Consider the following 15,456-nt stretch of genomic DNA (forward strand, 5'->3'; position numbering starts at 1 on the left):
TGGAGCTAAAATTGGCGGCCACTGGGAGGTTCCACTTTTTCTGGCAGACAGAGCGTAGGTCCTCGGCAAAGCAGTCTCCTGGTCTGTCAGGTCCCACCGATATACAGGAGGCCACACTGGGAGCACAGTAGATGACCCCAACAGACTCACAGGTAAAGTGTCACTTCACCTGGTAGATCTGTTTGGAGTCTGAATGGTAGTGAGGGGGGCAGGTGTAGTACTTGTTCAGCTTGCAAGGATAAATGCCAGGAGGGAAATTGGTGAGGAGGGATGAACAGACAAGGGATTCGTGTAGGGAGCAATCTCTGCGGAAAGCAGAAAGTAGGAGGGGGGTGCTTTATGGTGGGATCCAGCAGGAAATGGTGGAAGTTAGAGACTGAGGCTGGTGGGGTGGCTAGAGATGGGCGTCAAGGTAGACCTGCGTGAAATGGAAGAGGGCAGCATACATAGATGGTGGAGTAAGGTAAGCCTTTCCCTTTGAAGAACATCTTGATTCTTGAATGAAACTCCTCATTCTGGGAGCAGATGCGGCAGAGATGGAGAAATTAAGAGAAGGGGATGGTGTTTCTACAAGTAACACTGGGAAGAGGTATAGTCCAGGTAGCTGTGAGAAACAGTGGGTTTATAATGGACATCAGTAGATGAGTTGTATCCAGAGATAGATTGTGAAAGGGGATGGAGATGTCAGAATAGGGCCGGGTAGAAGGCAAAGTTGAAGTTGACGAGCTCCATACGGGTGCAGGAAGTAACACCAATGCAGTTGTCGATGTAGCATAGGAAAAGTTGGGGAGCGATACCAGTGTAGGGCATTATTTATAAATATGAAGGGCATTATTTTTAAAAACTTGTAATATTTTACTAAACAGGAAATACTCAATGTTCAACAGGTAAAGCAGCAACCATGGAAAGAAACATTTAATATTTCAGTCCCATCAGAAATGGGAAAGAGATAAAGGAAGTTTAATTTCTAGAGTCGTAGAGATGGCATGGAAGCAGGCCTATAAAGTCCAAATAAACCCCTTTTCACAGTATTCCATTTTCCCCAACATTCCCATCGCCCTACTCCCCTCCCACCACAAAGATTCTGTTACTCTACCACTCATCTGCACTGTACTAGCTTGGACATATTCCACATGGTTGTTGAAAAGGTGGTGGAAAAAAAACGACAAACTTGAGCACCTTGGTTAGGTCCAATGGGTTAATGGGCATTTAGAGTGTGATTAGGCTTAATTGAGTAGTGGTAATTATAGAGCTGTGGAATTTGCCCAGTGTCAGACTGTGATGAAGGGGAGAAGGCAGCTAAGCCAATATCATGGATGATTTGCAGCAGAAGTGGCTAGTTCTGTCTTTGCATACAGAAGAGAAGCTACCTAAAGTTGTGGAATTCTTTATCGATTCTAGAAGGCTGCAGCATTCCCAGTGGAAGATAAGGCATTATCTATAAAGGTTTTTGGACCTTGTTATAACGATGCAGGAAGCCACAGGTCAGAATTAGAGTGAAATGAGGTGGCAGGTGACAAACAGCACTTAACAAAGCAATTGCAGTTTTAGTTTCAATGATGGAAAGGAGTGCATATTGTGAACATGAAATACATGATTCTCATTGTGCATAGGGATTATGGGCTACATGTTTGCTTCTGTTTAATTGGTGTTACTCTGTTCAGCTTCTACTTTCATGTGTTTAACATGGGGAAAGAAGACAGATTTAAAGGCAAAAAAGGCAGTTTCTTTAACCCTAGGTCTTTTTGATAGCTTGTAGAAAATGCTGTATTCTTGAATCTTCCCTGCTGAGTACATCTGCTTTAGTAGCTGCCCTAACTCGCGTTAGTTAAAGGAACAGTGCATGGTTTGCTTGAACGGAGGGAGAAGAGTGTTGCCACTGCTTAATGTCAGGTACTGTGCCATCACTCAAGTAGATAGGCAACCTGGTGACAAAATCCTTATAAATTATTGCTGTTCAGTCCCTCATCTCATCCACTGAACACTTGATATCTATAGTCTTTCCAAAAATGTAAAAGTGCAATCTCTGTTATATAGTCTTAAATAACTGAGTTTCTTAAGTTGCCAGCTTTATCTTGCAGGGAATTACTACTGCAGCTACAATTTCTATAGAACTGCTGTCCCATTTCCCTCTGCTAAATTGGAATTTCTTAATATTGAGTTGTCATTTGAAGTATGTCAATAGGGAAAGCAATTATGTACAGAAGAAAGTAAAACTTAATTCACAAATTCAGAATGCGTGTATATGGGAGACTGACCTTTTGAGGAATTTCATATACCTCAGATGTCACAGGTGGGCAGTGTCTTTTTCTACACAGCAAATATCTTTATCACCTTTTCGAAAGTGCTTTGGGAGGAAATTTGCCTTTCTTAATGTTGCTGTCAAACTTTTGCACTATCATCAAGCATTCTTGTTAAATAATATGTACCATTTCAAGGCTATAACCTGCTTGCAGCATCAGAGGATTGGTAAACTTGGTATCTTGTTGGCCATTTTCAGTGCTATAGCTTGGAGAAAATGAATTTTGCATTTTATGGTGTTCTAATAATTTCATAATCAGTTATTTGAGTGGATTTGTTTAAATTTTGAGTGTCTTCTTACCTCTGAGCTGTGGTTTTTATTTTGAACCAATTGACCTTAAAATTGTTTGCTCATATTGCTCCTCTGTATCTCCACATAACTAATTTCTTGATTTTTTAAAACTGTGTCTTTGGTTGAATGTCTGAAGGTGGTGAAGGAATGTGAAACTGTCACAACTTGTCCAAGAGGTCAATCAAGCATTTTGCCAGCTTGTTAAAGGTGCAAAGCCTTTTAGACAAGTGATTTTAAAAAAGCAGTGAGTTTGGGAGGTTTGGAGAGAACAGCAGTTATTGTGGTGCTTTATGTAAATAACTCTTTAGAAGTTGAAACAGCATTTCCACTGGTGTTTCTTCAGTTTAGGTTTTATAAAAGTGCAAGATTTGATATGCTGGCCATCTTGTAATCTTAAGAGTTTCAGCATCCCATTGACCTTGGTGCTCTGGATTTGGGGTAGTTAAAAGCTGACTGACCAGGGCCACATTTAGACAAAGATGTTTGGGTAAAAGTAGAATGACACTTGATTGAGTCGCCCTGTATTCAGGTGAGATTGAGACTGCTTTTGTCACTCGTGCACATTTGTATCTAATTGTTTAAAAAAAAAAGTAAAAGCATTGCAAACCTAAGCCAGCAGGTGAAAAATGGACTAACATCACTTGGTGTACTTTCCACAGGTCATTTAAAAAATCTTGGCATGCAAATCTGACTTTTTTTTTTAATCTTTTTAACAATCTAATTTTTGTTGTTCTGTGATTGTATTTAAACTACCAGATCTAATTAATTTTTTTTTCATTTAGGAAGTGTTTTATCTGACATATACACCTGAAGATGTTGATGGAAATGTCCAACTTGAAACGGGAGATAAAGTTTCTTTCTCCATGGAAACAAATAAACAGTACGTATGCTTACCTTGGTTTGCCCATTTTGGTGCTTGTGATTAAACATGTTGCTTGATGATTTGAACAAAACATAATCCCATATTCTGAAACTGTTAATGTCCTAAATAGCATGTATCGGTTTCATGAATGCTTGCTTCCGCTCAAATTTTGCTACTAAGCTGTGTTGATCTCCAATAGTATGCCAACAAAATTCACTGGTTATTTGAGAGGTCAGATGTAACTGAAGGATCAAAATGACTGTATAAACCTCCTGTACTCATATTTTCTCCCAGAGCAGGTTATTTCAGAGGGCATTTAAGAGTCAGCCATGTTAGTTCCATGGTCGTCAATCTGTTCCAGAATTTAGGTCCAGTAAATTAGAATGAACTGACTTACCTCCAACTAAAGAATTCTATTTCCTCTCATCTGCCCAGGAAAACAATCTCATCATAACAATACAATGTAATTTGTAAGGACATTGATGCAGTATTGCATTATAAAAATGTGACTTTTAGGAACTCAAAGCAATTTTTTGTTTATCAATACTAGATTTTTGGATGGCTTGCTATACTAAGTCATTTGCAAGGCTTATTTTTATTTTGCTATGTGGATTGACATTCTGATATCCTTATTCGGTTTGGAAGAATTGGTCTTGCAATGGGTCCTGGGCCATTGGCACCGGTGTCGTCACAAAGCAATATGTGGTTAAGTGCCTTGCTCAAGGACACACACACTGCCTCAGCCAAGGCTCGAACTAGTGACCTTCAAATCACTAGACGAACGTCTTAACCACTTGGCCACATGCCAACACAATTAAAACTTAATAGCCTAGTTATATTTTATGCACTGACCTATGAAGGCAGTCATACAATGTGCCTTCATCACCCTATTGACCCAGGTTACAGCTTTCAGGAAACTGTTCTTGAACCCCTACGACTCTTATCAATGTTTCTTAGTGCCCTACATTTTACTGTAAATGTATTACCACTGATCTCAGCCACCCTAACAATGCAGGACCTTGTCAAATGTCTTACAAAACTCCTTTTTACACAATCTTCAATCTCTTTTCTCACAACTTCAAAAAAAAAAATCAAATTAATGAGACAAGATTTCACCCCCAGGGAAAAAAAACATGCCATCTCTGATCAGCCCCAGCCTTTCCAAATGTACATAAACCCTGCTAATGGATTTTCTCCAATAATTTCCCTGCCACTGATAAAAGCTCATTGGCCTCTAGTTGGTTTATCCCTGTTACCCTTCCTTATTTGAGCATCAACTATTCTCCAGACTTCGAGTATTTGAACTGTGGATAATGAAGATTGTCAGGGCCTAACAATATCCTCTGTTTTCCATACCATTCTGAGATTTTATCAGACTCTTGGAATGTAAAAGTGAATAAATCCTAAGGCGTCTAGTACCTCTAATTTAAATTGTCAACATACCCCTTCTTGAATCGTGTTCCATCCTGAGCCTTGGTGAATATAACAAGTAGTATTTATTTAGGACATTGCCCACATCCCTTGGCTCCCCTTTGGTTCATGAGAGGGCCCACTCTTTCCCTGACTAATGTTTTGTTCCAAATATACTTGTAGAATCTTACCTGCCAAATATTTCATGACCTCTGTTTGCCCTAAGTTTAAGTACACTCCTTGTAGATAAGGCATTATTCAGCATTCAGGTCTTATGTTGTAGCCATTTTGTTAGATTTTTAAAATTCCTTGCTAGGTGCCAGTTTTAGTCCAGGTAACTGGAACTGAAGATATTGCCTATAGAGGTAGTTTCATTTGATACCCAGAGTAGCCTGTTCCTGTGAACTAGCTTTTGCTAGCTGGCATGCAGAATATATTTTTACTTCTAAACCTTGGTGATTAAATTTCAACAATATCATTGGAGCTTATGATACCCCACGCAACCCAAATGTGCTGGAAATCACTGGGTTAGACTGTTTGACAGTAACTGGTCAGGATCCACTGAAGAATTTACTGAAGAATTTTGTTTTGTTCTATCTGCCTTTAACTCAGCCTTTCTCAACCTTTTTACCCTGGACGAACCCTGGAAATAATTCTTGGGTCTTGGGGAACCCTTGTATTTAAAATAAATAAATTGTATCTACATAGAAACATAGAAAATAGGTGCAGGAGTAGGCCATTCGGCCCTTTGAGCCTGCACCCCCATTCAGTATGATCATGGCTGATCATCCAACTCAGAACCCTGTACCAGCCTTCCCTCCATACCCCCTGATCCCTTTAGCCACAAGGGCCATATCTAACTCCCTCTTAAATATAGCCAATGAACTGGCCTCAACTGTTTCCTGTGGCAGAGAATTCCACAGATTCACCACTCTCTGTGTGAAGAAGTTTTTCCTAATCTCAGTCCTGAAAGGCTTCCCCTTTATCCTCAAACTGTGACCCCTCGTTCTGAACTTCCTCAACATCGGGAACAATCTTCCTGCATCTCACCTGTCCAATCCCTTTAGGATTTTATACGTTTCAATCAGATCTCCCCTCAATCTTCTAAATTCCGACGAGTATAAGCCTAGTTCATCCAGTCTTTCATCATATGAAAGTCCTGCCATCCCAGGAATCAATCTGGTGAACCTTCTTTGTACTCCCTCTATGGCAAGGATGTCTTTCCTCAGATTAGGGGACCAAAACTGCACACAATACTCCAGATGTGGTCTCACCAAGGCCTTGTACAACTGCAGTAGTGCCTCCCTGCTCCTGTACTCGAATCCTCTTGCTATAAATGCCAGCATACCATTCGCCTTTTTCACCACCTGCTGTACCTGCATGCCCACTTTCAATGACTGGTGTATAATGACACCCAGGTCACGTTGCACCTCCCCTTTTCCTAATCGGCCACCATTCAGATAATAATCTGTTTTCCTTTTTTTTGCCACCAAAGTGGATAACTTCACATTTATCCACATTAAATTGCATCTGCCATGAATTTGCCCACTCACCCAACCTGTCCAAGTCACCCTGCATCCTCCTCACAGCTAACACTGCCGCCCAGCTTCGTGTCATCCGCAAACTTGGAAATGCTGCATTTAGTTCCCTCATCCAAGTCATTAATATATATTGTAAACAACTGGGGTCCCAGCACTGAGCCTTGCGGTACCCCACTGGTCACTGCCTACCATTCGCAGTACATTAGTGTGATCAGTAAAGTGTAAATATAATAATACAAAAATAATTGTCAAAGTTCTTTTGAGTAGAGATTGAATTTTTAGCCAACCTTTCTTGGGGGGAAAAAAAACTAGTTAAGCTTAGCTTCCCTTCCTTGAAATCTATCTCTTTCCCTTTCATAAATTTTAAAAACTCGTAGGCAAGCATAATACATCTCTGTTAAATAACTGGCTTAAGCCAAAATGGGATTTAATTTTTCTAAAGGCAGGCTCAGTAGATCTAAATTAAATAAAGGTTATAAATTGATTTTAATGCTATTTACAACACATTGACAATGTTGAATAGTAAAATTCCAAAAACCGTAAGCCAAGGCAATATGAATATAGCCGAAGACACAGTTTTATAAGCATTTTCTTGGTAAGTGACGTGATCTGGCTCAAAAATAGGTTCAGCATGTGAAACCTGTGCTTGTTTTTTGGTTGCACAAATACTCAATTCTGGGTTGAACTTGATATAAGCACATGCATATTTTACCTTCAACTGAAATAAGACTATATTTATCCTTGCTGTTTGCTTGTTAAACAAGAAAAAGTTTGTGTTCAAATGTAAGAAGGTGAAAACTGTGGCAAAATATTCATAGCTTTCCTATGGATGGTAGGATACTCTTCCGGAGAGATCCAAAATTTGTCCGTGGCAGGTCAGTAAATCTCACCTTGAGTGCACAATCAGGCTGCAGCTCAAAGTTCTTCCTTTTCTCTGAAAGTCATGTTCTCAGGCTAAGCAGGAGATTCAGAGGAAGGGTCCCACACCCAGTCATACACTTGCATTGAAAGAAGGAAAAATACTGTACAGTTTTGTTCTGCAGTCCTTCCAGCTGGCTTTCAATAAGATTTGAAACTTTCTGATATCCTTCCTCGCTCTCAAGCCCAAGCAGCAATGGGAGCATTTCAAGATTTTTTCCAAAGTTTCTTTTTAGATCCAAGAATCTTGTTACTTGAAGTCAAAACATTTTCTTGCAGAGAGTTGTTTCACCTGGTACATATGATGAAAACTGTCTGCCAGGTAGGCTAGTTTCTGCAGCCATTCCACCTTCAGCAAAATCTGGTCTATTATTTTACTGAAACTACTGCAATCCTCCTCTCAGCTCAACTACCCTGTTGAGAACTCTTCCTCTGCTAAGCTACTGGATTTCTGTATGTAGTAGGAGTATGGTGTGCTCTTTGTCCATGTTTTCAGTATTTAAACATTCTCGAATGAACTGGTCTGTTTAATAAAGTTAACCATTTTTGTAGCATCATCCAGAACCTTCTGCATTTCATCTCCAAGGGTATTTGATATCAGCAACTCTCTGTGAAGAAACCAGTGTTTTGTGACAAAGTCAGGATTTTTTTTTAAACAAGAGAAATGAAACCTCTTATGGAGCCAACCATTAATGAGGTACCATCAGTACAGATGCCAACAGTTCCTCCAAGATAGACATGTTTCCAGATAGGAAGACAAAACATTAAATATCTTGGCCTTTGCTTTTATTTGGCAGCTTTTGCAGCAGTAACATATTTTTCTTGAATTTCACCATCATTCACAAATCTTACAAATGCTACAACGTGACAGTTATTGGTGAAATCTGTTGACTCATCAATCTGGATAATTCGGGAGGGAGAGGCTGATGACACAGCCCAAGTTGGGTGAAGCCATTCACTGCTTGGAAAATACACTTCACGCTCTTCATCAGCTTACCATCCTCCCCTCTGTGCACTACAGCACTCACCAGTTATCAACAGCCTTGCCTGTCTCATGTTGAAAACTGTGAGAATGGACTCAACCAAATAAACACCATCCTACTGCACAGTGCCGTACTAGGCTGGGAGACCACTGCCCACCACTGCAAATGCTCAAAACAATGTTTATTTTAATCGCAATCTATCACAGAACCCTGGTTCAGAAGCTCTGCTTTAACTTGTCTGCAGAAGAATAATGTTGAAATAAATTTTCATTATTGGAATACTTATCACAGCATCATTGAGAGGGTTTAACTGTATTCAAAGAAACAGATTGCAGTTCTAATATTCCTTGAATGTATGGATATAATTTAACAAGTACAAATGGGATTTCCATTTCTTGTGATAAACTGTTTATTCAGCAAGTTCTGGCCCAGGTGTTGTCATTGCTCAGCTGCTCACCAATTGAAGTGGCACAAAATTGTACAGGTTACTTGTGGATGTTTTCTGCATACATTGAATCAATTTTTGATAATTGAATGTAAGAAATAAGCAGAAGTTGGCCACTCAGCTTCTCACTAAATTTAGTTCAGTAATGTACATGATCTCTGCTAACTACAGATCATTGTATTTCTCAGTACTGGTGCTGTAAATGCTCACAATATTGTACTGGTGAAGAAGAAACAGGGCCGATGTCAAGGAGTAGTTTGTGCTATGAAGGTATGTTTCCCATTTATACTGGAGGAGATGCATGCAATGTTTTTATGGAAAGCTGGAAAATTTCCATTGAAAGGAAGATGGCAGATTTGTTTATTTTTCCTAACTAAAAAATTTACAGGGGCAAAAGTAACACAATTTGTTCTTGAAAAAAATCAAGAATGGTTGATCTTATCAGAATCTGGGGAAAATATGGATGCATTTAATATTCTAAATGTATATTTGCTTAAGTATTAAAAAGTTAAGAGTCAAGTTTTGGATATAAGAAATGGAAAAAGTAGGATGTTACCTGTGGAGCCTCTTCTAGTCATTTGGATCATGTTTTATTTTAATCTTGAATCCACTTTCATATTCAGTCCCAGTGTTCAAATTTCCTGGATTTTGGGAAGGTTGGGGAAAATCTCATGCTGAAGATATTCTGCTGTTTCTTTAATATTCTAAGACCTGTTTTGTTTTGTTTTGGGGGGGCGGGAGCTAAATTGTCTGTTCCTGGCAGTAACCATTTTATTTGAAAAGATGTTTCAGAAGTGTATGATGGATTCTTGAATTATAATCAGTGACCGCTGGAGCAAGTTACTTTGCTTAAGCCTTTTTGATCATTCAGATGATCATGTCCAGTCACTGTGTCCTCTAATTCCCTGAAGAAAGTTACCAGATCTAAAAACTGTAGATACAAAATGCCTTTTAAAAATTATCCTACATCTTATTCGTTTGAAGTCATTTCAGATTGAGTTATGAAATACTGTAAATGTTATATCAAAAACCTAATTTTTAACTCATTCCCATCTTATTTCTTTCTCACTTTAAAAATGAAAATCGAGTGTGTATCAGAGAGCATGCAAATAGAAGGCATCTTTTCTGTATTTGGCTAAATTTGTATAGCATGGGCAAATGGTTATGCTATTGCAAGTGTCTGCTTGTCAAGAAAGGATAATTATTGCATTTATTGTTAAGCCAACATAATTGAATCATAACATCGTTACATGTTTAATCTAAAGATCTTGTATGTGTTAACAATAATTGTTTACTGAAATTCCCAGGAAGCATTTGGATTCATTGAAAGAGGTGACCTTGTGAAAGAGATCTTCTTCCATTATAGTGAATTCAAAGGAAATCTGGACACGTTGCAGCCAGGGGATGATGTGGAGTTCACTATCAAAGAAAGAAATGTAAGTAGTATTTAAAATGCAAAAAAAAACTATAAGGTACCTGCACGTTTGGCTGGTTAATCCACAGAAGCTGTACTTTCTGGGATTCAATGAAGATACTCTTTCAAGAAACAACACTATTTCAGTGTGCTTACTCCGAGACTATGCTAAGGTAGTTAATTGGTGTAAGACAGATTGTGGTAAAAGTTTTTTTTGGAAAACTGGAAGGGAACAAGCATTGCACTATTTCTGAACTCCAGTTTAACCAACTTGATTGCCCAGTATATCTATTAAGTTGCTGAAGTTGCAAAAGGACTTCCACCCATGTTCCATGGGTTTCAAGTGAAATATTAGTTTGACCCACTTTATTGCTTTAGTGGAATGATCAACCTGGGCATTCAATATTTGGTAATTCATTCTGCATGATGGCGATAGTAGACTTCAGAATGCTTGGATTATTCTGCCTGCATTCATTTGCCTCTTTATTAAAATGTATTTTTTAAATTTCTTTCTAAAGTAAGCTGAGAGCAGTATATCTGCTTTCCTATTTGTAATCCACTCCAAGCCATGTCTATTGAGCATTAATCTTAGGTAAACATTAAGTTACCATGATGCATTTAAGTGGCGTGTACTACTGAAGGTGCAGTAATGTGACTAATTTCTGTAATAATCAGAGCCATCTGGGTTATGTGGTGTCTAGTTACAAAAGATTTCAGATTTGCTATTACAACCATCTTAAAGGGGTAGGATAATTATAATTTCATGAGCAATTTGCATTTGTGGATATCCTGAAATGTATGTGTTTCATGATGCTCTTGCTGGTCGGAAGATAGCTTTAATTATTAGAATGTTTCTAAATTTTTTCTTCACCTTGATGAGCTGCCAGTATAGAGTTAGTACAAAGTGTTAAGTGCTCTCAGTTAGTAAACTTGAGCTTTAATAAAAACACAATGGTCTAGTGATTTTTTCCTCCCTCTGCTAGGGAAAAGAAGTTGCCACTGAAGTAAAACTGTTACCCCAAGGAACTGTTATATTTGAAGATGTTAGTATTGAACAGTTTGATGGAACTGTCACCAAAGTTATTCCAAAAGTATCCAGTAAAACCCAGGTAAATCGTGTACAATTTCACTATTTCACACATTCATGTACATGTTTTTAAATATAGTTTTATGATGTAGTAACAAGTGTTCTCTGTGGCAGAAGTATGGCAAATTTGCTGTTATACATTTTTATTTTTTATGTGTGTTGCTTGAATTTCCAGCATCTACAGATTTCCTCATGTTTGCAGTTATACAATATATTACTGTTTATCATGTTAAATATTTGGTAATTAGCAAAACTAAATATTTTAACAAAAATGACATTAACAATTTTTTCAATAAAGTTGGAGATGGGAAAGTCAGAAACGTGCTGAAAAGTACAATAATTCTGTATGCCAGTATGTAATGGCTGAACAAATGACAGTAAATTTCAACAAATAACAGTACATTTGAAACTTAAAATAAATATAAGGAAATGAATTGTATAAACTATCCATCAGGTATGGAGTAATCATGGCTAATCTTGGTCAAAATCTTACTTGCTTTGAAGTTTCTAACTGAGAAATGGAATTTATTGTGGATTAATGCCATTAGGTGGTGTTGAAAAGGCATCATCAGTTAGTCACTCACTGATAATAGCAGTAATTAATGCTATCATTGGTTTCAACTGCTTAGTTTGTGGGGTCATGTGACAGTGGTATCAAAATATTCGAACATTAATAAAATAAGTGCAAACAAATGAGTAAAACCACAAAATATTCCAGTACATATATAAACATCCTTTTGCAAGTAATTGGTCCATAGACAATTCTAGTTACTGATAGCCTGGACTCTTCTCTGCAAAAATGTTTCTCTATAGTTTTGCTCAAATTACATTACTTGAATTTGCTGTTTCTCTAATAATTACTAATGATAAGACATCTGTCACTTTTATCTACTAAGCGTTGCAACTATTTTTAATTGTAGACTGATCCTTTGCCAGGACGTATCAAAGTAAACTTTACCATTTCCAAAGAGCTTCCCTTTGGAGATAAGGATACCAGATCTAAAGTTACTCTATTAGAAGGTGACCATGTCAGGTTTAATATCTCTACTGATCGACGTGACAAATTAGAACGTGCTACAAATATTGAAATTCTGACTGATTCGTTTGAGTTAACTGGAGAAACTAGAGAAATGGTAAGTTTAAAATCTTTTTAACAATTAATACAAGTAACCTGTTAAAATACATCTAATTATTAATGACCTTAAAAGCACTGGTGGTTTGGAAGGGGTGGTAAATGATGAGATGGGCGTAACATTGGGAGCACAAGTATAGATGAGAAGTTTATCGATTTAGGATGACAAGAACTAAAAATACTTAAATAGCACTGAAAGTATTTATAATTGTGTATTCTCTCCCTGATGAGTTACAGGTTCTCTTGTTTTTATAGGGTGTGATTGCAGCTATGCGCGATGGATTTGGTTTCATTAAATGTGTAGATCGCGATACTCGAATGTTCTTCCACTTTAGTGAGATCATGGATAGTCTGCAGCTCCACATCTCGGATGAGGTTGAATTCACTGTTGTCCCTGTAAGTGATTTAGTTTTTGTATTAAGTGTTTTTATTAGAATCTAAGTTGTTAGCTGATAAAGGAGCAACATCCCTGTCCTCTAATCCTTGGTTTGTTGAACACACTGTGTAAAGGTAATTTACACTGAAATTGTCTGTGTTAACATTGAAAGTTAGTTTGATAACACATTCAATGAGCTTAACTGCCATGTTAACCAACATGGTACTTTATGTGCAATACTACTTAACTTTGGGTTTATTTGGAGGAATGCTAGTTCTGATAAATGTGGAATGGTGCAGTTGATTGACTGAACTTATTGTTGGTTCCTCAATTTAGCTTCTGACAATGGAGCATCTTGGCTGTCAGAAAGAATGGTATCCCAGGGATCACAAAGTCCTTTACTAAAGAAAAAAATGTGAATGCAGTGGAGATGTTTTTTTGGGGGGGGGGGTTCAATGCAAATGAACAAAAGTTTGAAATTTCTAATGATAGCAAGTTGCTTGAGGCAGACATTTTCTATAGTTTTATCCTTGTCCACTAAATTTACCACTAGGCATTCATTGTTTTAATTTAATGAAAGGGTAAGATTTACCTTGATAGAAGAAAACCGACCTACAGTGAAGTAACAGCATTATGCCAAGATTGTCAGATGTGTGTTAAAAATGTAAAAGATTAGTCTTGGATTATGCATCAATACTCAGATTATTAGAGGTATGTTTGGGGACCTTACATGGTTCTCTGGGTAGATGATCAACTGTAAGAATGAAGATGCAAGATTGGAAACAGGTTTCAGTATTACTTGGTAGAATGCATCTAGTTAGTGATTACCAAGATGCAGACATATTTGCTAGAAATGTGCATAAATTGTGGGACTGTATCACTACAGTTCAACCACCTACCCAGAAATTGACCAGTATTTAATATTCGTGACATGAGTCAAGACCCCTCAACCTGAGGTCAACCATTTGTGATCACTTTGGCTTTTCACTAGCTACATTACCATGGAATTCATAAGCCAGTAACTGAGCAAGTGTAGGACTTCAGTGCAAGATTAAAGAGGAAGCTTATTTTTAAACTGAGTTTTGGCTTAATTTCACAGCAATTAGGGGCTTGGGGCATTTGAGGAATGATCTAGATAATCATTTGAAGTTGTGTTACTAAGGATTATTGGTAAATGATTCTAGACTTTTAAACTATAAATCATACTTTTAACACAGATGGTGTTTGAATCCTAGGCGGTTTTAAATGTAGGAGGGACAGGAAGGCAATAGGCCTGCAAAATAAAGCTTAGTCTTTCTGCTTGAATGGTGCTGGAAGATGAAAGCTTTCACATTTATGGCACTTTTAATCAGACCAGTATTCACATTATTTCTTAATTAAGATAACTTTCAAAATATTTAGTCTGTAGATTACACAGTAAATTTGTATAGCAGTACATTCCTTGTGTCTTTGTCTTATTTGTGAAATTTTCATGTGTTTATTTTTCCTAAGGACGTTCTTTCAGCTCAAAGGAATCATGCAATCCGTATTAAAAAGCTTCCAAAAGGGACGGTGTCATTTCACACACAGTCTGAGCAGCGTTACTTTGGAATTGTGGAGAAAGAAGCTACCGGTTCAGTATCCAAATCCACTAGCCCTGTTAAGAGTAAAGAAAAGGTAACATCAATCAAAGGAGTGTGCAAATATTGAGCACTACTTGGCTGGACTTGTACAAGTTTGGGATGATGGTTCTATAAACATTTTAAGGTGCCTTGTGGATATGAAGAGAACTTTAATTCTATACCTAAAATGATTACAGTATGAATGTACAGTACTTTGAAATATATTTATAAGTACCCTGATCAGCATTTTCAAAGTAAATTTTCTCGTGGGTCAATATAGAGGTAACGGTCATATTTTAAAACCAACAGATTTGAATGTGAAATGAGTAGTTTTTAATCATGAACTGTAATATAACAAAGTTGTTTCGTACATGTCCCTACCTTAGAAATTACTGGGGTTACCCATAGCCCTTTTTTTTTTTTTTTTTTTTAAAGCTCCATGTATCTATCCAGAAGTCTTTTAAAAGACCCTATCATATCTGCCTCCACCACTGTTGCCGGCAGCCTATTCCACGCACTCACCACTCTCTGCGTGTTTTTAAAAAAAAACAACTTGCCCCTGACATCTCCTCTGTACCTACTCCCAAGCACCTTAAACCTGTGCCCTCTTGTGGCAGCCATTTCAGCCCTGGGGAAAAAGCCTCTGACTATCCACACAATCGATGCCTCTCGTCATCTTCTACACCTCTGTCAGGTCACCTCTCATCCTCCGCCGCCCCAAGGAGAAAAGGCCGAGTTCACTCAACCTATTTTCATAAGGCATGCTGCCCAATCCAGGCAACATCCTTATAAACCACCTCCGCACTCTTTCTACGTTTTCTACATCCTTCCTGTAGTGGGGCGACAAGAACTGAGCACGGTACTCCAAGTGGAGTCTGACCAGGGTCCTATGTAGCTGCAACATTACCTCTCAGCTCCTAAATTCAATTCCACGATTGATGAAGACCAATACACAGTATGCCGCCTTAACCACAGAGTCAACCTGCACTGCTGCTTTGAGCGTCCTATGGACTTGGACCCCAAGATCGCTCTGATCCTCCACACTGCCAAGAGTCTTACCATTAATACTATATTCTGCCATCATATTTGACCTA

General features: G+C 38.0%; 1 protein-coding gene across 3 annotated transcripts in view; it reads left to right on the plus strand.

The window, feature by feature from the left end:
* Positions 1-15,456, plus strand: part of csde1 (cold shock domain containing E1, RNA-binding) — a 104,355-nt gene that overhangs the window by 37,149 nt on the left and 51,750 nt on the right. For all 3 annotated transcript variants that reach the window (XM_072253257.1, XM_072253258.1, XM_072253259.1), the window contains 7 exons: positions 3,376-3,473; positions 8,941-9,022; positions 10,060-10,188; positions 11,150-11,275; positions 12,174-12,386; positions 12,641-12,781; positions 14,253-14,417. In XM_072253257.1, the coding sequence (XP_072109358.1) occupies positions 3,376-3,473; positions 8,941-9,022; positions 10,060-10,188; positions 11,150-11,275; positions 12,174-12,386; positions 12,641-12,781; positions 14,253-14,417 (954 nt within the window). The remainder of the gene's footprint in view (positions 1-3,375; positions 3,474-8,940; positions 9,023-10,059; positions 10,189-11,149; positions 11,276-12,173; positions 12,387-12,640; positions 12,782-14,252; positions 14,418-15,456) is intronic.

Source organism: Mobula birostris, chromosome 3, assembly GCF_030028105.1.
Source record: "Mobula birostris isolate sMobBir1 chromosome 3, sMobBir1.hap1, whole genome shotgun sequence".
NCBI lineage: Eukaryota > Metazoa > Chordata > Chondrichthyes > Myliobatiformes > Myliobatidae > Mobula > Mobula birostris.